This window comes from Hemicordylus capensis, chromosome 5, assembly GCF_027244095.1.
Source record: "Hemicordylus capensis ecotype Gifberg chromosome 5, rHemCap1.1.pri, whole genome shotgun sequence".
Taxonomy (NCBI): Eukaryota; Metazoa; Chordata; class Lepidosauria; order Squamata; family Cordylidae; genus Hemicordylus; species Hemicordylus capensis.
Genome location: NC_069661.1, coordinates 213,649,499 through 213,674,021, shown reverse-complemented (window position 1 = coordinate 213,674,021; position 24,523 = coordinate 213,649,499). Strand labels below are relative to the sequence as shown.

Here is a 24,523-nt window from a genome sequence, read left to right as displayed (position 1 = left end):
TGCGCAGGCACATGGCTCTCCCTTTTCCCCACTGCAGCATTCTCTTCCCCCACCCCCATTATTTATCATCTTGACTTTTTAATGTGGCAGTCTAGTGAAACCAATGGAGGTGGCACTGACCGTGTCCATTTAGGCATGTGCTCTTGCTCCATAGAGGTGTGGCTTGCACCAGAATTATTCTTTAGGCTGAGCTCTAGAAAGTTCTGAAAGTGGTTCTGGGCAGACACAGCTTCCATGGATGTAATTGTGCAGATAATCACTTGAAGAGCACCAGTTACATATGTTCTTCCCACCTGAGATCCTTCAATTGGAAGTTCCAGTAATTGAACCTGGGACCTTATGTATGCAGTGCATGTGCTCTGCCATTAAACTATACATTCTCCTTATATAATCAGGGTGGGGTTCCGTGGATGGGGACACCTGTCATCTCCCCATTGTCATGGACGGACCACCATCTGATTAAGGTAGGACTTGCAACCACAACTCACCTCTGCAGGGGTGAAGGACCTATTAGGTTGGTCCACCCGAGAAAGTTATTGGATCCAATAGGATTCTAAGAAACCTTGGAAGGTTGGCTCTTCTAGTGATTCTGTTGATGCTCTGGTGCAAACATGGAATAATGAACTCTCTAGAGCAGTACACACAGCAGCTCTGTGTCCTCTCTGAGCTGCTTCAAAATCAGTCCTGTGGTATTCAGAAGAACTACAGAAGCTGAATCAGCGAGGTAGACTGCTAGAGCACAAGTGATAGAAGATTTGGCGTGAGTCTGACAGATCACAACACTGCGCACATTTGAAGATCTGTGCTCTGGCAGTGCAGTGGCAAAGAAGCAGTTCTTTTCTGCCTGCATTGCTTCTGCAAATTCATGTCCATCAGAGTTGTCTAGGATTATAATGGGGCTAGTATGTGCCCCCTCTCCCTTGAATTTGAATCTGGAACTATCAGCCACTCACTGTGATTTGTTCAATGATTTTTGTGTGGATAAAATTCCTCACTCTGGCTGAACTGGATTCCATGGTTACTGCAGAGTCTACTGTGGAGGTGTCCAGCAACTCCTCTTAAAGGATTAGATTGGATCACTTTCAATTTGTGACTTGTGAGGATGTGGACAAACTGCTTCAGACGGTGCATCCTACAACCTATTCTCTTGGCTTATTTCATCTGATAATTGTATTATCCAATAATACAAATCTGATAATACAGATGGACCTCGTTATACATAGATCCACCACCTGCGGTTTCGCATATCCATGGTCGGGTGATTGACACTCAACCTCAGCATACATGTTAAAAAACCAGCCCACAAAGGGTTAGTTCCATGAATCTGCGGGTCAAAGGCAGCCGAAAATGACTGCAGAGATCATTTCTGGTTGCCATTTTGTGAAACTAAGCCATTTGTGGCTCATTTACTTAAAAACCCACCGCTGGTAAGGTGCCCTCTAACTGCCTTCCTGGCTGCCCTTAGAACCCTTTTAAAGGCATGATGGGGAATCCCTTTACAAGAATAGCCCCTCGAACTGGTTCGAAGGGAATGGACCGCCAGCTGGTTCGACTGAACCGGTTCATGGACCAGCAGTTTGGTTTGAATTTGAACCAAGCTGCCAAAGACAGTTCTGTGCATACCCCACTAGCTAATTACAGATCCGTTTCCAATCTTCCGTGGTTGGGCAAGGTGATTGAGCAGGTTGTGGCCTCTCAGCTCCAGTTCTGGAAGATGTAGAGTAGACCCATTTCAAACTGGCTTTCGAGTGTGTTGAGACTGTCTTGGTCGGCCTGATAGATTACAGTGGTTCCGTTACTACCTCTCAGGTAGACTCCAGATGGTGTCGCTTGGAGACTGCTGCTGTGCAAAGCAAGAACTAAAGTATGGAGTTCCACAAGGCTCCATACTGTCTCCACTGCTCTTTAACATCTTCATGAAACCACTGGGAAAGATCATTAGGAGATTTGGTGCAGAGTGTTGTCAATATGCTGATGACACCCAGATCTATTTCTCCATATCAGCCTCATCAGGAAATGGCATAACTTCCCTAAATGCTTGCTTGGAGGCAGTAATGGGCTGGATGAGGGACAACAAACTGAAGTTGAATCCAAATAAGATGGAGATACTGACTGTGTCGGGAGTTGGAACTGAGAGATTGTTTAGATATGCCTGTTCTGGATGGGGTTACATTCCCCCTGAAAGTTCAAGTATGTAGCTTGGGAGTGCTCTTGGATCCCAAACTCTCTCTAGTTTCTCAGGTTGAGGCAGCGGCCAGGAGTGCTTTTTATCAGCTTTCGTTGTTACATCAGCTGCGGCCATTTCTGGAAGTAAATGAACTTTTTAAAAGTGTTGCATATTCTGGTAACCTCCGGGCTCAACTACTGTAATGCACTCTATGTGTGGCTGCCTTTACACGTAGTCCGGAAAGCACAATTGATACAGAATGCAGCAGCCAGACTGGTCTCTGGACAACTCGAAGGGATAATATAATACTGATTCTGAAAGAACTGCACTGGCTGCCGATATGTTTCCAAGTGAAATACAAAGTGCAGGTTATTACCTATAAAGCCCTTACCAGCTTGGGTCCGGGATATTTAAGAGAGTGCCTTCTGTGTCATGAACCCAGCCACCTATTAAGATCAACTGGGGAGGACCAGTTACACTTGCTTCCGGCTTGTTTGGTTACTCCATACAGGGCCTTTGGAATATGCTCCCTGCCAAAATAAGAGCATCTCCATATCTGATTGCTTTCAGAAAGACCCTCAAGAGACACCTGTTCTCTCAGGCTTTTAATAGAAATTAATTTTAAATTGTTCGGTTTTTATCCTATGAAACTGTTTTAACTTTTTATTCTGTGAAATTGTTGTTTTTGCTCTGTTTTATATGTTTTAAATTGTGCACAATTCAGAGATACACAGATCAGGCAGTATATAAATAATTAAATAATCCTTTCATGAGATCACTTTTGATTTATAAAGTTGCCTCAGTACTTTGGAATGTTTTCTCGCGCTTAAAATAAGAGCTTCTCTGGCTTTATTTAAAAATGTTTTTAACCAAAAGCCTGAGAAAACAGGAGTATTTTAGGGTATTTTAAACTGTCTTGTTTTTATTTTTGCTGTAATTTTAAAACTATGTACACTGTATATGTATATATAAAATAAAGGGTGGTTTATACATATGACACATAAATAACAGTAAAATTAATCTTGAATTTGATAATTTGTGTTTTCTTTGTAGACTTTAGTTGGTGGCAATGGGACTATCTTGACCACAATGCCCATGATGATGGGAGGGCAGGAGAAGATGCCCATCAAACAAGTGCCTGGTGGTGCCAAGCAACCAGAACCACCAAAGGAGGGAGAGAGGCGGACAACCCATAATATCATTGAAAAGCGTTATCGATCATCTATAAATGATAAGATCATAGAACTGAAGGATCTAGTCATGGGAACAGATGCCAAGGTGAGAATTGCGTAGTGGTGATACAGTAAGATGGCTGTAAGCACAAACTCGCATGACAAAACACTTGCAGTTGACAAGCTGTAAACCTCTGCCTGTTAGTAAGATTTCTGGCTACTACCAGGGCAATACAGAATTTTTGGCTTCAGATGCCCAACACATGTGCATTTAACATCTACTTAAAACCACTGGGAAAGGTAGCCTGGAGATCTGGACTGAAGTGTTATCAATATGTGGATGACACTTTGCTCTTTTTGTCATCTTATCCCAGGGAGATGTTAAAAGTCCTGAACCGGGGGTTGGGGCAATGATGGGCTTGATGTGGGCTAGCAAACTGAGATTGAATCCAGACAAAATGGAGTTGCTATTGATCAGTAGGAGAGCCAGTTGGGATGAAGGGGTTCAACATTCTCTGGAAAGGGTTGCACTCTCCTTGAAAAAGCAGATGCACAATGTGGGGGTACTTCTGGATCTAAATCTGTTTTTCGATACTCAGTTGAAGGTGATGGCCAGGGGTGCCTTTGCACAGCTTTAGCTAGTATGCCAGCTGCATCCTCTTCTTGAGAAGGTAGATCTGGCCATGGTCATCCATGCCTTAGTTATGTAAAAACTGGATTACTGCAATGCAGTTTATGTGGGACTGCCCTTGAAGAGTATTTGGAAGCTACAGCTGGTGCATAATGTGGCAGCTAGAATTTTGTCTGGAGCTGCCAATTGGGATCATATTACACCCATTTTGAAAGAGCTGTTCAGGCTTCCGCTTGTTTCTGGGTCCAATTCAAGATGCTGATTTTGATGTTTAAAGCCTTTTATTGTTTGGGCCCTGGATAGCTGAAGGACAACCTGCTCCCAAAGATTTCTGTCCACTTAAAAAGATCATCAGAGGCAGCTCTGCTCCATCTACTGATACTGAGACAGGCTTGATTGTTCTTATTCAATAGGGTCTTCTCGGTCATTGCCCCCAGGTTTTGGAGTGCTCTCCTAATGGGCATCTGTTCCTCAGTTTTCCTCTGCTTTTAAGAGGCAGATAAAAACCTTCCTTTTTACTTGGGCATTTATATTTTAAAATGTGGGGTTTTTTCTTCTTTGTTGGTTCTGCCTCTGTGTGCTGCATTTTTTATTTCATTGTTTGTTTTTTCTAGATTTATTGTTCTTAATATGCTGTGAAATGTCTTGTGATTTTTAATGAAAGGTGGCATAGAGATTTAACAATAAATAAATAATCACTTGAGCTTTGCTTTGCACAGCTGTAGGGTTTTTTTTTTTTTTTGGCCAGTTTGAGATACTAGCATATTCTTGGAGAGCATTTGGTGGTGGCATTATTTTATTATATAATTCTCTCTCTCTCTCTCTAATATATGCACATTTTTTGCAGATGCACAAATCTGGGGTACTGAGGAAGGCCATTGACTACATTAAATACCTACAGCAGGTTAACCATAAGCTGCGACAGGAGAACATGGTGCTGAAGCTGGCTAACCAAAAGAACAGTAAGTGTTTGAAGCAGGTGATGACAACATGTTCATTAGGCACCTTTTGACTCTGTCCTGACTGAAGATGTACTGTATTTTCCGGTGTAAATACGTTACACATACCATCACACATACGTTAGTGGCATTTACACCAATATGGTGCTTACATGGAAAAAAGGAGTGGAAGGAGGCGTGGTGCCAACACAGCAGGGTGAGAGGCTCCACACGGCTGAGACAAGAGGCTCAAATCAGCTGAGAGGGCTTCAAAGCATTGGAGTTGGAGGAGCGGCGGTGACAGCCCAGCTGGGCTTTGCTGGCCCCATGTATGCTTGCTCCTCCCCACCCTTTCAGTTTCCATGGCCGTTTGGGCTGTGTTTGGAGGCATCTCGGCCCCTTGCTCTCTCCTCTGTAGGTGGTTTCCTCAGGTGGGGATGGCCAGGTTGGGCCCATGGCATAGCACTTTTAGAAGCTGTGCCCCAGTGCAAATAACCATATTTATTTGATTTATTGGTATTTGACTTGGTTTAGCTGCGGTGTTTATGCCAATGTGGCATTTCTGATGCTTTTTGGGGGGAAATCCCAGTCTTTCCCCCTCACGTTTACACCAATGTGGCATTTCTGCCGGAAAATACAGTATATGATTGATTGCCCAATCTTGTGTGGCAGGTGAAGAAAATGAAGGGCAAGTGAGAATGTCAAGTTGGAAGCAAATTGAATAACAGGCAGCATTATGAATGTGACTTGTTAATCATTGCAATTTCTGGTCTTTACAGAGCTGTCAAAGGGTTTTGACCTAAGCAGTCTGGTGGACAATGATATGGACATGAAGATAGATGACTTCAGCCAAAACGCTCTGCTGATGTCTCCTCCAGCCTCTGATTCAGGGTCACAAGCAGGCTTTTCCCCTTATTCAATTGATTCAGAGCCAGGAAGCCCATTGCTTGACGATGCAAAGGTAGTTAACGTTCTTAATCCAGGTAGCAATGGACAATTGCATGGTGCTTGAGGATAAAGCTTAGCAATAGTGCTGTGTGTGCTGGCTCAGATGGAGATTCATAATGCTGTAGTAGAGTAAGATTCTAAAAGTCTAGAGTAAGAGTCAGAAGCCAAAGATTAATCAGTTCCATGACATTATCACCACCTGTCAGGTTAAGTTTCTGTGTAAAATCCTTATTCCAAAATCTAACAGACTTGGATCCATAGATCCTTTTAATCAATGCATCCTTCTGAATTTTTTGACTTGGTGGTCTTTCTTTGCCACCACCCACCAGTCTTCTCTTTAACAGCCATGAGAACACAAAAGAATTACACACACAAATAACTGTGTGTAGTTTATAGGCTTGTCACCATCACCAGCAACACTAGCTCACCTGACCCATCATTAGTCAAGAAAATTGTGAGCATTACAACATTTGAAATGGAAGTGATGTTTGGTAAATTGTGAATGTATATGTGGTTAAACTTACAATTTATAAACTTGCCCTATGAATTTATTTTCACTCAGTGGTGAAACAGAAATACAACTAAAAGTTTCCTTTTGTTGGAATATTAATGGTGTCCTTTTTCTGGGGTTCTGCTTTAGTTTTGCCATATGGGGATGTATATATAAAAGTAAACCACCACCAGAGACTTGTAGTGCTTTTCACCCTGTAGTGAATTCACTGTAAAAAAAAAAAAAAGAGAGAGAGAAAAAGATTAGTGAATCTGGAAGCAATAATCTATCTTCCGTTTTTATACTGTGTTTCTCAAAACTTCTCCCCCTTCCCTCAAACTCCTCTCCCTCTCCATCCCTCACCACTTCTGTATAGGTTAAAGATGAACCTGACTCTCCACCTGTTGCCCTTGGAATGGTTGACCGCTCACGGATACTGCTTTGTGCTCTCACATTCCTCTGCCTTTCCTTTAATCCTCTAACATCTCTCCTGGAGGGCCAAAGAACATCTGAGACTGATGGCCCTGTGCATCACGGCTCCGGGAGGAGCATGCTGACCATAGATTCAGGTACTATTGGAAACCAAAGCCTATGTATCTGATGCATTTCAGTGATGATGTTTTGAAGTGTTAAAGAGTCAAATATGTGAAAATTAATTATGAGTAATAACCAACATCAGGGGTGGTAAAAGTGCTGGATCCTAACTTCATACTACTGCAAGCCAGAAGAGCTAGAAAACTGAACGCAAGAATCACTTAGCTGGACTATATAGTAAGGTAATTTTTAGTACGTGTTCATCAGTCTGAGCAAAATTATCTTCCTCTTGAGAGCTGAATGTAAACTGTACTGCACATGTTGAATATAATTGTGTGCAACTTTAATGTTTCGAAGCCGTATGTGTTTATTGCCTTCCAAGTGCCACCTGAGGATGGTTTTGCTCGAGTAGTTCACATTTGTATAGTTCCTCAGATAAGAGGAAAACAATGTTTTCTAAATGTTTAACTCAAACTTGTAAAACTGACTGAATTAAGAGGGAAATCAGTAATCTGAATTTTAACAAAATGGAGTATTAGTTCACTTACCATGAAGGCTTCTTCTGACTGCTGGAGTCAAAGACATCTCTATGGGTTATCATCCTCATGTGCTCCTAGGCAGGACTATGTTAATGAGCTAAAATAACAGATGCCTACAAGAGCCTGAGGAGGATAGCTCCATAAAAAGATTGGGCATTGGTAATAGCATGTCTCTAGGTTTTGCCTTGGGAAAGACCAGGTCAACCTTAGCCAATTGTGCTGATTCTGGCGTTACCTTCATTTGTAACCCAATAGTGGTTATAACCCTGGTCATAATTGGGTTAAAGTCCTCTAAGACAAACAGATGTTGTGATACATTTTTAGGGTCTGGACCCCCCCCTCCCCACCAACCATTCACCCTCCTCCTTGTCTGGGACCCTGTCATCTCCTTCAGGGTCCACCTCTAAATCAATCACTGGAGTTGCTATGACCTTACGCTTATGCTTATCAGGGACTGAAGGCATAGGGTTCAGTAGGTCAGGGTCCCCAGAGTCCAGACCTGATAGATCAGAGGAATGCTGATCAATATTTTTGTGCTTAGAGGATAAGGAACTCTTATTCTTGTTTGAATGCAAACCTGTGGCATATTTCCTCTTTTTCTTTGCCTTTTTGGTCAGTGGCCTATCTGAATCAGAGGAAGCTGAGTTCCCAGATGAAAAGGAGACCTTTCTACATTGCTTTGACCTTCTAGTTTTCTTTCGGAGCCTGATCTGGTGGATAGTGTCCATTATAGCATGTTTTAACCAGGCCTGCCTTTCGGGGGGGACTGTTTTAGGAAGACTGGGACCTGGTTCTGGCGGACTCATGTTGGGGCTACTTTCCACAAGGAGAGGTCTCATCAGCTTCTCAGATTGTTCCAGGTTCTGGGTTTGGTCTCAGTCACTCCCGTTGCTGCTGCTGACATTGTTCATGCCTTCACTGGCTGTTGGGAGGCCTCTCCTTTTTTAGTGCCGTTTTCGCTTGCTGGCACCATTACGGAGCTCCCTGCTGCCATCTCAGAAGCCCCCGCTGTTCCCCAGGCCCTCATCTCCACTCTGGAGATGTGCCAGGGGGAACACACCTGCTCGCATCAGCCTTGCCGAAAAGAGCAATTTGGCTTGCAAAGATTCTCCTTGTTCCGTGGACTCACTGCTCCCGGAGGCACGCTGGGCCACTTTCCTGCAAGCTTCATGGCCTGAGGGCGGGAAACTCTCTGTGTCTTTGTCAGCATTTGGCCCAGGCAGCTTTGAAGTGGTTGATACTGACTCATGAGGAGGTGGTGATCTGGCGCCCTGGTTGCCTTAGGGAAGCCGCTTTTCCCTTTGGCACCAGGATCATTCTGTACCCTCCTGCGTGCTCCATAGCAGGGGGGGAGGAGGGATACAATAGACAAGCTGGGGGAAGAAACATGAAAATGAAGGAGGGTGGTTTTTGTATTTTTAAAGATTTTTTTAGAAGGAGAAAATGGACATGGAATAGTAGGAATCTGGAAGAAATCTGAGTAAGATAGCAAAAGAAAAATAGCAATAAGAAGGATTAGTAATGAAGAAGATAAAAGATTTTGGAGCTGCCTGGAGCGACACAGGACAGAAAACTGGGGCGGGGCTATCGTCCTCAGGCTCTTGTAGTCCTGCCTAGGAGCATGTGAGGAGGATAACCCATAAAGATATCCTTGACCCCAGCAGCTGAGAATAGTTCCTTTTAGGCTCTGGGCCTAGTGTGGAGCATTACAACAGTCCATCATCTTCTCAAGGGTGCCTGTTTAGCACATGGTTTGGATAATGAGGAATGGGCTCTGGGCTTGCATGCTTCCTCCTCCCCTCACAAATTCGGCTTAATAGAACACTTCCTGCTATGATCAAGTCAGTTTGCCTACATTCAAACCAGCAAACTGAGGTTTGAGTAAGTCTTCCAAACCGAGATAAAACTGGCTTGCAATCCTGATCTGGAAGTCTTGCTCAATTCACAGTTTGCCCATCTGGATGTAGCAGTGAACCAACGTCTTCAAACTAAGAAGTGTTTATTAAGCTGAGCATGCAGTGGGAGGAGGTAGCATGCTAACACAGAGCCCATTCCTGATTCTCCATAATCATGGTTTAGGAGATTGGGAACGTAACATATGAATGCAGCCAGCTTCTTTACACAGTTGTTATTTATCTCAGGTTTATTACCCTAAGATGCTAACTGTTATTGGTCTTGCTTTGTCTGATTTGTGTGTCCCTTGGCCTTTCCATTAGGCTCTGGTGGATGGTTTGGTTGGATGATGCCCACTTTGATCCTATGGCTTGTGAATGGTGTTATTGTCCTGAGTGTATTCATAAAACTGCTAGTGCATGGAGAGCCAGTGACTCGACTGCATTCCCGCTCATCTGTTACTTTCTGGCGACATCGGAAACAGGCAGACCTGGACTTGGCCAAGGTAAGACAATTGCGGTGGCAGTAGGCCGTCTTAGGATATTTGCATGGTAAAGGACCCTGGAGTCAGATTAATTGCATTAGCTATCAAGTTAGAGACATTCATTGGTTGAGTTATTTGATTTCTGTACTGCCCTTCCAAAAATGGCTCAGGGCAGTTTATATCAAAACTGCCCTGACATTTAACTGTCATTTTTCTTTCTATCCCTCTGGTGCAGTTTGTGGAAAATTCTTGCTTTAAAAGGCTGTGTAAAACATTTAAATATAAACTAAAGGAGAGAACAAAACTTTTGTTTCCAAGATTGTGTTGAAGTGTCAGTGATTCTGTGAGGGAGGAAGCTTACTGAATCTCTCCTCAGTGGTCTTTTAAGTTTTTGGACTCTCAAAAGTCTCTTGCAGCTTCAGATTTTGTTTCCCTGTGTTGTTTGTAGGGAGATCTTGCTGCTGCCGCATCAAACTTGCAGACCTGCCTGTCTGCTCTGGGCCGAGCACTGCCTGCCTCTCGTTTGGATTTGGCATGCAGCCTGTCCTGGAATGTTATCCGCTACAGTCTTCAGAAGTTGGGACTGGTGCGTTGGTTGCTGAAGAGGACGTCACGGCAGAGGCGAGCAACAGAGGCCCCTGTTGGTTTTGAGGATGAAGCCAAAACTAGTGCCCGTGATGCAGCTCTAGCATATCATAAGCTCCATCAACTCCATATCACAGGTAAGGGGTGAAGGTAGGATTTAATCTAATCAAGGTCGGAAATGGGTGACTGTTGCTTGTGGGCTCAAGATATAGTGACCTTCTTTGGCCATGTTCAAGAATAAAATCACATAACCTGTAGGGAGCTCTTCATTCTACAGGTGGACCCCGAAGTTTGTGGGGGTTCTGTTCCTTGGCTGTACCGCAGATACAGAAACTACAAATATTGGATCATTAGTCCCTATGGGACTGAGGGTGTTAGGTTCCAAAGTGGCCAAAAATGGCCCCCAAACAGCCGAAAACCAGTCAGTTTTCACGGGGGGGGGGAGATCTTCTTATCTTGCTCTGCTGCTCCCCCCGAGTCGCGATGTGCCCCCAAGATGACGGAAAATCATATCCCGTCTCCCCTGCCCCATTGTTTTCTTGTTTTTGATGAGAGCCTTTTTGTAGCTCCGATCCCTAAAATAGCAGCCGGAAATGACCTCCGCGATCATTTCCGGCCGCCCCCGATCTGCAGATACGCGAGATCAGCATCTGTTGCCTCTCCACATGCCTCCACATATGCTGAGTCTGGGTGTCATTTTCCTGACTCCGGACATGAGAAACCACGGATAACGAATCGCAAGTAAAGAGGTTTGCTTGTAGTTTTATAATGCAAGTAATGGAATGGAGCTTGGTTTTCAATCACTGTTGGGTGAGAGAGAGAGCATGATATACAGATCATTGAATCTGTTTGGCTGAATCTAGAACTTCAGACACAACTGTAGATAATAAAGCACAGGTTCTTCATGGCAGGACATATAATGTCTTAGGATAAGATTTGTATACAAAGATTTAGATTTAGGGTTATAGCACCTGAAAGGGCCTTCACAGATAAAACCCATGAGAAGCATTAACTGTACAGAACAAGTGGGCATGGCATGAGTGACATTATAAAGGGGAAGACTTGTTTGATTTCTGCTGTAGGCAAGCTTCCATCAAGCTCAGCCTACTCAGGGTTGCACATGGCGTTGTGTGCTGTGAATCTAGCTGAATGTGCTGAGGAGAAGATTCCACCAAGCACCCTGGCAGAAATTCACCTGACTGCTGCGGTTGGCCTGAAGACCCGATGTGGTGGCAAACTGGGTTTCCTGGCGGTGAGTGAATCTCTTTGAGCTTTCTAGAAGAATTAGATAAGGAAATTTTGTGGCAGTCTTGGTTTTGCATATGAATATAATTTTAAGTGATCAGGGCATAGGGACAGTGGTGCAGCGGGGACAAGCTTCCTCCAGCTGCCAGGATCTGTGGGAGCCATACTCATAGCACACCCCTTGCCCATAGCACACTCCTGCTCCCACCCATGAGGCATGTTCCCCTCCTTCCCAGCCAGCGTTTCATTGAAACGCTGGCTGGCTGGCTGAGGGGTTTTTCTGTTGCCTTGCTCTTAGTGAGACAGAGGGGTGGGGGAATGGGAACGCTGGCTGGGAAGGATCCCTAGTGGCCACTCCCCTGCATCCATGTCAGATGCAGGAGGCGTGGTAAGTGCCTGGACGGGGATATTCCGCCTCATTGCAAAGTTTCCCATCCCAGTCAGCAGTTCGTTGAATCGCTGATTGGATCTCCTGTCTCTGCAAGGCAAAGAAAGGAGCTCCCAGTTAGCGATTCAATGAAAGCACTGACTGAGGAGGGGAAACTTTGTAACTGGGCTGAGTAGCCCCATCCTGGCACAGACCAAGCCTGCGTCTGACGTGGATGCAGGGGGCATGGCTTGGGCACGCACGCTAATGCATGTGCAGTTGTCAGTGCAGAAGGGAGCTGCCAGTGGGACCTTGTCACACAGCTGCTGGCAAGCTCCCTAGCACCTGGAAGTGTTTTAAGTTGCTATTTAATTCACTTGACCCAGGGCTGCTGTCCTTGAACCAAGTACATGTCCATTTTCACCTTTGCTTTCTTTCCAGAGTTATTTCCTCAGTCAAGCCCAAAGCTTGTGTAGTTCTGAGCGCAGTGCCATCCCTGACTCTCTACGCTGGCTGTGTCATCCATTGGGACAAAAGTTTTTTGTGGAGCGGAGCTGGACAGTGAAAGCTGCTGCCAAGGAGGGTCTATATTGCACTCAGAGGAATCCAGGTGAGAATCAGTAGACTTGTGAATGCCTTAAGCCTCCCATCCCTACCATGGGACAGAGCTACACATGTGCATGCACTCTCCAGCTAGCTTTATACCAGTTCTTAGAACTGTTTACTACTGTAAGAATTTTTGTAATAAGCAGTCAGAGGGCTACTTTCCATCCTGTACTCTTAAGTTGCAGGATTCTTCCTGCAAGCTAACTTTTCTGTTTAAAAATGCAACATGGCAAGGATTTATATACTCAGTTTTTGTAGATCACTTTGAGGTCTATGAGGAAAGGTAGTTCATAAATGTAAATATAAATAAATGCCTGCCTTTTCAAGACAGAGTATATATAATTGTTCTAGAGGGAACCCACATATTAAATTTTGAAGGCAGTTGTGAATCTTTCTTGAAACCGTTAGCATCCTGATGTGTGTCTTAAGAACTTGGTTCAGGCATACTTGTGTTCAGGTTTGTAACTGTATAGCATTCTCTCTACTTCTGTTTTACTGTTGGGCTAGTGATGAAGGAAAACAACCTGATTCTGACTGTTCTGTTGTCTGCAGCTGATCCCATTGCACAAGTGCATCAAGCATTCTGTGAGAACCTTCTGGAGAGAGCTGTTGAATCCCTTGTGAAACCTCAGGTCCCCAAAGGGACTGTGGGCCAAGATGAAGAAGAGTCCTGGTAAGCTGCAATCCTCTCCTATTGGCATTTTTGTTCAGAGGTGAACAGGAGTTTCTGTCTTGTTTGTTCCGTCAGTTCCTGTAGCTCAGTATGCGTGGAAAGGTTTGTATTACTGATCTCATCTCTTCAGTTAGGACCATTGTGGTGTGGGACAAGCCTTTTGGAACATCACTCACTGAGAGTGTGCGTGCCAAAGCACAGCTTTTCTATGGAATTTATAACTGAATTGTAGATAATGGATTTGTGTAGCCCAAAGCATCATTGAGACTTCCATGGGCATCTAGTGCTTAAGACAGCCCCTGGTGGCGCAGTGGTAAAACTGCCGCCCTGTAACCAGAAGGTTACAAGTTCGATCCTGACCAGGGGCTCAAGGTTGACTCAGCCTTCCATCCTTCCGAGGTCGGTAAAATGAGTACCCAGAATGTTGGGGGCAATATGCTAAAATCATTGTAAACCGCTTAGAGAGCTCCGGCTATAGAGCGGTATATAAATGTAAGTGCTATTGCTATTGCTATTGCTATTGCTATTAACAACGTTCCTCAGAAAACACCTGTTTGAAGAAAGAGGGATGCAGAGGAAGTACTTGGCATCATCCTGGACTGGTGTGAATACCATGGTAAAGCACAGTTCATCTATTAGATCTTGAGTGTGAAGTCTCATTCTTCTTAAAGTAAATGGAGGACTCATAGTAAACTATTTTGATCATGCCAATGAAGTCTGAACTAGATAACCCTTGTTTACGCATGTTGAGCTGCTTACATTAAACTGGTTCACTCGAGTGTATATTGTACTTTTCAACTAGTAAATGTCTGTTTTGCTTATGCTTGTAGTGAATTCTCTAATGCTTTAGAATACCTGAAGTTACTCAGTTCTTTTGTGGACTCTTTGGGAAGTGGGACACCACCTTTCACTGGAAATTCTGTGTTGAGGTCTGCATTGGGTAAGTGTTGGTAATGCTCAGGTTGTTTCAATGTTTCCTCATATTTCTGCTCCTTTTTGTCATCCTGGAGATTTGTGTGTAACTGCCGAGTTGTGTTGCTGCTTGTGTGTGCATTTTTTAAAATTGAAATGTATAATCTCTCTCACTACATGTTTATTTAAACAAAGTTGTCATATCATTAAGAAATGCAATTCAAGCATACACTATCTATCAAAAGCTTATCTTAATATCATGTAAAACTCCATCCTTCTATATGGATTATAAAGCAAAATTTTCTTAACAGCAAATCATCTGGAGAGTTCGGGTTACAGCTGCCGCCAACTCGTTTGGTGGCAGTTCAGGACCAGACTTTCTTTGTGGTTGCCCCAGGGCTTTCGAATGTACTCCCTGCTGAAATAAGAGCATCTCCTTCTGTTTGTTTTTCGGAGGACCCTGAAGACATATCTATTTTCCCAGGCTTTTAATGAAATCTAATTTTAAAATTTAATTTTTTTTCTCTATTGTGATTTTTATTTGTTTTATTAATTTTAAGTGTTTTATATTTTATATATATTATGTGTTAATCTGTACACCGCCTAGAGATTCCTATATTAGGCAGTATGGAAATTCCATCAATAATAATAATAATAAAAAATGACAAGTAGTAAACCTCAACAGGAATTCCCTCAGTGCACGGAGTGTGTTGCGGCTGTTTTTGTATTGAATTATCAGAATGTTCACACCAGAATGCTGGGATGAATAGGGACAGTTGCTCTCCACATGCTAAATATAAGAGAGCCACTACTTTAAAAGTATTGGGTTGGGGTGGGTTATTGTCTTGTAACTGAGGGGTGTAGAAATGTGTGTGTCAGCACAAATCCTGGTGCTGTTTTTTAAAATAGAAATGAAGTGGTAAGGTTTGTACTATAACCTTTTCCTGCTCACTGCTTCCCCACTTCAAATTGCCTCCTTCAAATATTTCTTCCCCTCTGGTGGCAGAGTTCAAGTAATTTAGAATGTAGGGGAGAGATTCATCACTCTAGGGGTAATTTGGAGTGGCAAAACAAGCAGGGGAAAGGGTTAAGCACATCTTCTTCCCATAATCACTTCCTAAATTCCCCTCTCCTGAAAGTTCTGCTCTTTTTAAAAGTATTGGGATTCACTTTTAACAAAAACATATAGTTTAGCCCCTAAAGCTTTCTTTTTTGTCTGTCTTCCTAGGTCCTGATGTGGTCTGCAGGTGGTGGTCATCAGCGATCACAATGACAATCAGCTGGCTCCAGGGTGATGATGCAGCTGTGAGATCACAGTTCACCAGTGTAGAGCGAATTCCTAAATGCTTGGAGATGATGGAGTATGTGGCCTCTTTATTTTATCCTTGCAACTTTGTTTCCATGGTTCTGAACTATACAAGACAAGAAAAAATAGAAAGTTTCTTGAGCCTAGTGCTTATTCACACAGTGTCATAAGCATATGGTAAAAATATGTTTGCCATGGAACAACTTGTCTTGCAATTAGCTTCCAAATTAAGTTGAAGCTTTTTGATGTATTCTGGCCAAAAAGCACTTTGGGTGGTGGAGGTAGAGAGCCCTTTTGCACATTAAATGCTTTTTAAAGTTCAAAGCATTAGTCCTTGAGAGAGTTTGCTTTTATCTGTGTCATTTTTCACTGAATTGTTCTGTGATAGTGTTAGCATCAACAGTAGCTGCCATGTGGTAACAGTTTAATTATGTACACAGCAGAACAGAAAGAACTAAGTCACCAGAAATAGCTTCTTCACATGTTCCATTTTTAATGTCTGCTCATAGCAAACACATATCTAGCAATGTGAACTGGTTGCAGTTCCCCATAATGTGTTAATTGCCACATCAGGTGTGTTGGGGGAAGGGTGGATGGGTAAAAATCTCCTCGCCCTTGTAGAGCTAGGGAAGTGTTAGTGTGGATGTCAGCCACTGTGTTGTTTGTGTAGAGTTTTCTTTTATATTTGTAGACTTGTATTAACCACAAGCTTTATGCTGTTTTGGTGCATTCTAGAGTCTTTGGTGAGGGGGCTGGAGGAGAAGTAAATGATTGATCCTTTTAGGTTATTTTTAAGTCTTTGTAAGTGAAAGTCTTACAAAGCATCTAGAGTTGCTTTCTTTCTTTCTAAAGCATATGGTCTTTGTGCTTTAAATACCCTGATCTTGTTCCTGGCTGTCCCGCTCTCTCCCCCCGTAGGAATGCTCTTGTGAAAGCCATCTTCCATGTGTGTAAAGCCATGAATACCTCACTGTTGAGCAAGGCAGATGGACAGCAGAGCTCCTTTGGCCACTGTGAAAGAGCCAGCACTCACCTTTGGAACAGCCTCAACATGAGCAGTGGAGTCTCCAACACAGGTCTCAACAATGTAAGTACAACTTGCTGCCTGTTAATGCCTTTTCCATTCCTTCTTGAACCAAAGTTGTTGGGCAATTGCTTGGTTATCTTTTTTAGTGGTTCTAAAGTCTGTCAAACTTCCTCTTGGGAAGAAGAAGCACTTGACCTTATTTTCTGTGCCGAAGAATGGGGATAAAGAAGCTGCTACCTCCTCTTGTCTTTCTGTGTTTATGGCTAGAGCTGCAGCATTCCCTTTCCCATGCCTGAGAAATGCATCTGTTTCCAGTGCATTGGCCTTGGCAGAATAAGCAGGATGAGCATTTGTTTGATGCCTCCTTGTTCTCTAAATGTCTCCTGACTGACAGAAGGTACCTCGTGCAGTCTCCTGTGGGTGAGAACAATGCCAAATCCTTGCATGAGACAGTTTTGCTTCCCATTTGTGTTGCTTTTCAATGCTATGTGAACCTGTGTCAGGACCTGTTCATCATTTCTGGGTAGCCACTGTAGTGCATTGTAGTTGCATTGCATGTTCTGGCAGTATTTGTGCAATGTTTCCGCAGTGCAGTATAGAGGCACGCCACACCTCTTCACTACAGCTGGAATCTTCTTTCAGCTTTCCTGGATTAAACACTATCCTTTGGGATCCAGAGACTTGGATTGTGTGGAAGAGCTTTGTGTCTGCACCTTCAGGAAGCCTTGTAGCTGAGGGAGTAGCTGGCTAGCAATGATGCATCATCTTCAGGGAGCCTGGCAGTTAAATGGTTAACTGGAAGGACTAGACTGAAGACTTATTGCCTGAGACAGAAGACAAGGCAAAGGCCCAGGAAAGCAGTTAGACATCTGCAGTGGCATTCTCAGGGCCCAGCATTCCAAAGCTACCTCCCTCTACAGCCATCAGAGACCAGTGAATGAATTTTTTTTGGTGATAGAGGCTTGTATCACCAAGATGCCTCACTGAATGAGTGTGTGTGTGTGTGTGTGTGTGTGTGTGTAGTTGGGGTAGGAAAGGGGAATCTGGATAGGGTTTGGATAGGGATTTAGGACTAAGCCTGTCCTAATTATCAGTGTTATTAGTATGCTGATGACACCCAAATCTATTTATCTATGTCAGCTTCATCAAGCAATGGCATAACTTCCCTAAATATCTGCCTCGAGGCAGTAATGGAGTGGATGAGGGATAACAAACTAAGACTGGATCCAAACAAGGTGGAGGTGTTCATTGTAGGAAGCCGCAGTTCGGGAAATGGGGTAGATCTGCTCATTCTGGATGGGGATACATTCCCCCAGAAGGGACAGGTTTGCAGTTTCTGAGTACTGGACCCAACCCTCTCTCTGAAACCTCATTTGCAGGCAGTGGCCAGGAGTGCTTTCTGTCAGCTTCAGCTGATTTGCCAGCTGCGCCCTTTCCTGGAAGTAAGTGACCTTAAGACAGTGGTGCACATGCTGGTAATCTCCAGGCTTGACTACTGCAATGTAGTTTACATGGGGCTGCCATTGTACATAGTCTGGAAACTGCAATTGATGTAGAATGCTGTCTCCAGGGCATCTCGAAGAGACCATATCACTTGGGTTTTAAAAGAACTACACTGGCTACCAATAGGTTGCTGGGCAAAATACAAAGTACTGGTTATCCTATATAATAAAAGGCTAAGTGAGTGGCCGTGGCCTTGGAACGTTGGGGATCTGCATCCCTGCCTCCCTGGGCTGTTCTGGGCCTGCGCGAAGCGCAGGCCCAGAACAGCCCAAGGGAGACAGGACCACCGACACTAGGCGGCCATGCTGGCCGGTTCTATTGCTGCCGCATCTGTCCGCCCGGAGGAAAGGACACCGGGAAGGGAAAGACGGCGGGGGTGGGCAGCAATCGGGACGGCACTCTGGGAGGCAGGGCCAAGGGGAAGACGGCGGTTGCGGGCGGCACTGATGGCGGCGGGGCCGGCACTCACCATCCGACCAGAGCACAGAGGCAGCGACGGCGCACCCTACCCGCCCGCAGGGAGGCAATTCAGCGGGGAGGAAGGCGCGGGAGGCGGTCCTCTTGCCACCGCCTCCTCACCCGGTCCGGCGCCGGCGGCCACAGCGGCGCCTCTGCCCGGCTTCTTCCTATGCCCCCTTTTCCGGGTGGGGGGTTCCTCTAAAAAGGCTTTTCTGCTCCCAGCCTCCTCAATTTGTTTGCCAGCAGGTGAGAGAACAAGGAGGTAACTCTTTCCTCTTTGCACTTCTCTCACTCCAGCAAGGGCGAAGCTCAGTCAGGCTCTCTGCGCTGTTTCCCCCACCGGAGAGAAACACCAGCACTTTTTCTCCCCGCGAACCCAAGCCTCTCTCTACTACACTACAGCAAGCATATACCAGGCAAGGCTGGCTTGCTTAGTGTGTGTCTGTGTCACGTCGCCGCCCGCACCGCAGCTTGCAAAGGAGATGGGTGGTGGTGTGTGTAGAATACTTCCAGCCTGAGTCTGCAGTGTGCACATTTACTCGGAAGTAAGCCCTACCGATTTCAACAAGGCTTACTCCATAGTAAGTTATTGCATGCAGAAGACCCCAGGTTCAAGCCCTGGCAGCATCTCCAGGGAGGGCTGGGAAAGACTCCTGCCTGGAACTTTGGGGAGATGCTGCCAGTCAGTGTAGTAGGCAATAGTGAGGTTGATGAACGGATCAAGGGTCTCTGACTTGATATACAACTTCCTACACAGCCAATGTAAAGTAAACCATAGTTTCAAAGAGGTAACTGCAGAGGAAAGGAAAGAAAGGAAGAGAAATAAATAAAAAAGAAACAAAAAAAAGGGGGGCAAGAGAAAAGGAAGAAGGAATAAAGGGGGGGGGGACCTAGCGCCCGTTATTATAACGGGCTTAAAAATACTAGTTACCTATAAAGCCCTTCACAGATTGGGCCCTGAGTATTTAAGAAAACACCTTCTTCATTATGAATCCTGCCACCTATTAAGATGGTCAGGGGAAGTTCGTCTGATAACGACTCAAAGTTGAGTCTTCTCTGCAGTTCCCCGCCCTAGAGCTGTGGAACAGACTTCCTGCTGAGATCTGCTCTATCCCTGTTGACTTTTAGGAAACAACTGAAGACACATCTCTTCAGCCAAGCTTTTTAGCTATTTGGTAGTGTTTATGGGTATTTTAATTTGATATTGTTATGTGTTTTAATGGTTTAAATTTCTTGGTTTGTTTTATTGCTGTAAACTGCTAGAGATTTCAGTAGTGGGCGGTATACAAATATGTTTGTTTGATAAATAAATAAATAGACAAATCCTTTGACCATTAAGATTGCTTAAAAATAAGCAAATTAGTCTTGAATGACTCATCTCTAATACTCTTTACATTATTGACTTAATATTTATTTATTTATTTCATTTATTTTACATATTTTATATGGTCCAAAACTTATGTCTCTGGGCGGTTTACAAAATAAACACAGAAAGTAAAACATTAGTTAAAACAAAAATAAAAAGTTTAAAACATTACAACAATTTAAAAGTTTTTAAACACCTTAAAACAGCATTAAAACAATATTACCGTATATACTCGAGTATAAGCCAATCCGAATATAAGCCGAGGTACCTAATTTTACCTAAGAAACAAAAAAAAATGATTGACTCGAGAATAAGCCTAGGGTGGGAAATGCAGTAGCTACTGGTGAGTTTCAATAATCAAAATAAATGCCAATAAAATTACATTAATTGAGACATCAGTGGGGTATATGTTTTAAATATTTATTTCAAAGAAAAAACCATGAGTCTAGACTGCACTGCATACTGGTATAGGCTCATTATACGGTAGGCTATGACAGAATCATCTTTAAAGAAACACTGTCAAGACTCAGCAGTGAAGCTGTCCAAGTTACAGTAACTATAAAAGGACTAAACAAACCTAACTTTAGTAAACTAGCTCTGTAAGTGGAGAATAGGCTCAACAACAAAAAATATGGTATCAACAATGATACCTTAAGAGTACTACCCTCTTAGCTCAATCAGCAACCATGCTAAAACACAAAGAGTTAAAGTCCTTCAAAACTGGATTCCTCCTCCTCATCTGTATGTCCAAACAGAGCTTCAGCTGGTGTGAGGTCATCAGCATAGACGTTGTCATCACTGAGATCGCCGTCGTCACCATCACTGCTGTCATTCTCATACAAAGCGTTGTCTTCACTGCCATCCATGGCATTACTAATGCCACATTTCTGGAAGGCATGTTGCACCATGTCTTCTGGAATGTCTTCCCCTGCATCTCGAACCCACTTTGTTATTAATTCTATGTTGGGCTTCATTAGATTTCCACCCTTTGTCAGGCTCGACCAGATGACATCCATTCATGCCACATCTTTCGCACACAGTCTTTGAAAGGTTTATTTAAAGACACATCCAGGGGCTGCAATACAGATGTAAGCCCACCTGGAATAACAGCCAAAATAACTTGGCAAGACTTTGCCAATTTGTTGATGTCATCAGATATGTGGGCTCTGAACATATCCCAAACTAGCAATGATGGTTTTTTCTTTAAGGCTGCTCCTGGTCGTCCGTTCCAAATTTCTTCCAGCCATTTTTTTTTGTTCCTTCTTCATCCATCCAGCCTTTAACATGTGTGTGCACAGTAATTCGTGGTGGGAATTTGACCTTTTTAGGCAAGGTCTTTCTTTTAAAAATAATGACAGGCCGCAGCTTGGTTCCATTAGCCAAACATGACAGAATGACTGTGAAATGGTTTTTTTCATTTCCTGTGGTTCTTAGGAAAATAGTTTTTTCTCCCAAACTTGCCACAGTTCTATTGCTTGGAAGATCAAAAGTCATGGCTGTTTCATCCATATTCCCAATATCTCCAAGGTCATAATTATGAATCCTTCTTTGTTTTATAATGAATGAATGGAATGACATAATTTTTTCTTCAAGGTCTTGTGGCAACTTCTGCAAAATCTTTGTTCTTTGTCGCAAACATAGGCCAAATCTATTCATGAAGCGGGTACACCATCCTGCTGACGCAGCAAATTTTTCAATGCCTCATGCTTTTTATTTGTCATCCTTAGCCATTTGAAGGGACCGACACTCCATAACCCATTTATGCAATTCAGTCTCTAGAGCCCCATAAGAAGTTGTTAAACCACGTCGAGCTTTTTTTAGCTTTTGGAATCTGTTCCAAGTCAGCCTTCATTTTGCGCCACTCCCTTACTTGTTTTTCGTCAACACAAAATTCCCTACTTGCAATACTGTTATTGCTCTCTTCTGCTCTTGACACAACCTTGAGTTAGAAACTAGCTTCGTATGACCTGCATTTTCGTTTTCGTCCAAGATTATCCATTTCTAACAGGTTTAAAAAAGAAGACGACTTTGTAAAAGAACTTTACGGTAATGCCCCCCCCCCACGCATCTTAAAGAGCCGATGCTTTTGTCTCTGCCTACACTGAGCTGTTGCCACAGGTCAGGATACAAGGCTGCAGGTCAGGGTACAAGGCTGCAGGTCAGGGTACTAAGCTGTAACTGTAACTGCGGCACGACGTCACTACTAGTGCCGCAGTTACACAGATTAGTACACAATAGTACTGATGTATCACCAAGTCTGCCCCGCGGTTGTAGTCTATTAGGGCAGTGTGTTGCCGCCATCTAAGAGAGCCACTGCTGCCTCCCTGTAATTCTCTATTACAAAGTCTGCCCCGGGAACCGACATCTGTTTGGGGGTAGCGGCAGGAACCAGCATCTGTGAGTGAACAGATGCTTCTGTGGCCGAGCAGGACAGAGCAAGCACTGCACAGTGCAGGGTAGAAACCATGTGTGCGGCTTCTTTCGGCTGCGGGAAAGCAGGGGACACAGAACCAGAGCAGCGGGACGGATGGAGCCCATTGTGACCAGTATGTACTTTATTACAGGGGGACATTTTAGCACGGGCAGATAGATGACTCGAGTATAAGCCGAGGCTGATTTTTTCAGCACATTTTGGGTGCTGAAAAATTCGGCTTATACACAAGTATATACGGTAATTAAAAGCCTGGGTGAACAGATGCATCTTTAAAGACTTTTAAAAAGCTTTCAGAGATGGGGAGGCTCTTTTTTCATTAGGGAGTGCATTCCAAAGCCTTGGGGCAGCAACAGAGAAGGCCTGCCCCTGAGTGGCCACCAGACGAGCCAGTGGCAAATGAAGACAGACTTCTCCCGATGATCTCAGTGGGCGGTGGGGTTCATGATGAAGAAGACGTTCTCTTAAATACCCAGGGCCCAAGCTGTTTAGAGCTTTATAGGTTATAACCAACACATTGTATTTTGCCCGGAAACCTATCGGCAGCCAGTGTAGCTACTGCAACACAGGAGTTATATGGTCTCTCTGAGATAACCCAGAGACCAACCTGGCTGCCGCATTCTGGACCAACTGTAGTTTCCGGTCTACATACAAGGGCAGCCCCACATAAAGTGCATTGCAGTAATCCAGTCTGGAGGTTACCAGCAGATGTACCACTGTTTTGAGGTCGTTCATCTCAAGAAACGGGCGCAGCTGGTGTATCAGCCGAAGCTGATAGAAGGCACTTCTGGCCTCTGCCTCAACCTGGGAGACCAGGGGGAGGCTCGGATCCAGAAGCACCCCTAGACTGCTTACCTGTTCCTTCTGGGGAAGTGTGACCACATCCAGAACAGGCAGATCAAAATAGTCTCTCGAGTTCTGACCATGCACAATGAGTACCTCTGTCTTATCTGGATTCAGTCTCAGTTTGTTACCCCTCATCCAGCCCATCACTGACTCCAGGCAGGCATTTAGGGAGGTTATGCTCTCTCCCGATGATGCTGACATGGAGAAATAGATTTTGGTGTCATCAGCATACTGATAACACCCTGCACCAAATCTCCTGATGATCTCTCCCAGCAGTTTCATGTAGATGTTAAACAATATCGGAGACAATATGCATCCCTGAGGCACACCATTAAAAAGTTCTGATTTTGAAGAACAGCAGTTTCCAAGGGACACCATCTGGAACTTGCACGAGAGGTAGGAGCGGAACCAACTCCCAATCCCCTCAGATGCTCCAGAAGGATACTGTGGTCGATAGTATCAAAAGTTGCTGAGAGGTCCAAAAGGACCAACAGAGTCACACTTCCTTTGTCCATTTCCAATTGGAGATCATGCATCAAGCCAACCAAGGCAGTCTCCACCCCATAGCCAGCCCAAAAGCCAGTTTGAAATGGGTCAAGATAATCGGTTTCCTCCAAGGCTGTTTGGAGCTGGGAGGTGACCACCCTCTTAATTACCTTGCCCAATCACAGAAGGTTGGAGACAGGCCTGTAGTTGCTCAGCTCCGAGGGATCCAAGGTAGGCTTCTTCAGAAGCAGTCTATTAATTGCCTCAAGATAAGGAGGCATCCTACCTTCCCTCAGACAAGCATGTATGATCTCTGCCAGGCCCTCTACACCAGCCCCGCTGCCAGATAATATATGCCATGTCGGGCAAGGGTCAAGAGAACAGGTGGTAGGCTGCACCATTCCAATCAGCTTATCCACATCCTCAGGAGTCACAAACTGGAACTGATCCAACCTAATCACACAAGAGGAGTCGCTGGACACCTCCACATCAGACACTGAAGTAATTGTGGAGACGGCGTCTAAGTCGGCCTGAGTATGAGAGATTTTTTCCACAAAGAATCATTAAACACATCACAACGGGTAATCAATGGTTCCACATTCTGATTCAAGGGAGGAGGGACACATACTAGCTCTCTCACAACCCTGGACAAGTCCTCTGGACATGAACTTGCAGATGCAATACGGGCAGAAAAGAATCGGTTCTTTGTTGCACGTATCGCCTGAGCATAGGTCTTCAAATGAGCTCTATGTTGCAATCAGCATTGTCGGATTCAAGCCGAGTCTTTCTCCACCTGCGTTCCCATCGTCTACCTCGCCGCTTCAGCCCCGTAGTTCTTCTGAATACAAAGGGGCCAGTTTTGAAGTGGGTCAGAGAGGACACTTATTAGCAATCATGTCTACTGCCCCGGTGAGT

At 44.3% G+C, this 24,523-nt stretch overlaps 1 protein-coding gene across 5 annotated transcripts in view; it reads left to right on the top strand.

Moving 5' to 3' along the window:
• Positions 1-24,523, top strand: part of SREBF2 (sterol regulatory element binding transcription factor 2) — a 68,933-nt gene that overhangs the window by 32,802 nt on the left and 11,608 nt on the right. For 4 of the 5 annotated variants that reach the window (XM_053254309.1, XM_053254304.1, XM_053254307.1 and 1 more), the window contains exons 5-17: positions 396-464; positions 3,221-3,445; positions 4,818-4,932; positions 5,688-5,869; positions 6,723-6,915; positions 9,636-9,817; positions 10,245-10,518; positions 11,464-11,633; positions 12,435-12,603; positions 13,152-13,272; positions 14,103-14,212; positions 15,413-15,545; positions 16,409-16,577. In XM_053254309.1, coding sequence (XP_053110284.1) covers positions 396-464; positions 3,221-3,445; positions 4,818-4,932; positions 5,688-5,869; positions 6,723-6,915; positions 9,636-9,817; positions 10,245-10,518; positions 11,464-11,633; positions 12,435-12,603; positions 13,152-13,272; positions 14,103-14,212; positions 15,413-15,545; positions 16,409-16,577 — 2,112 coding nt within the window. The remainder of the gene's footprint in view (positions 1-395; positions 465-3,220; positions 3,446-4,817; positions 4,933-5,687; positions 5,870-6,722; positions 6,916-9,635; positions 9,818-10,244; positions 10,519-11,463; positions 11,634-12,434; positions 12,604-13,151; positions 13,273-14,102; positions 14,213-15,412; positions 15,546-16,408; positions 16,578-24,523) is intronic. The other variant, XM_053254306.1, reaches the window with a different exon arrangement.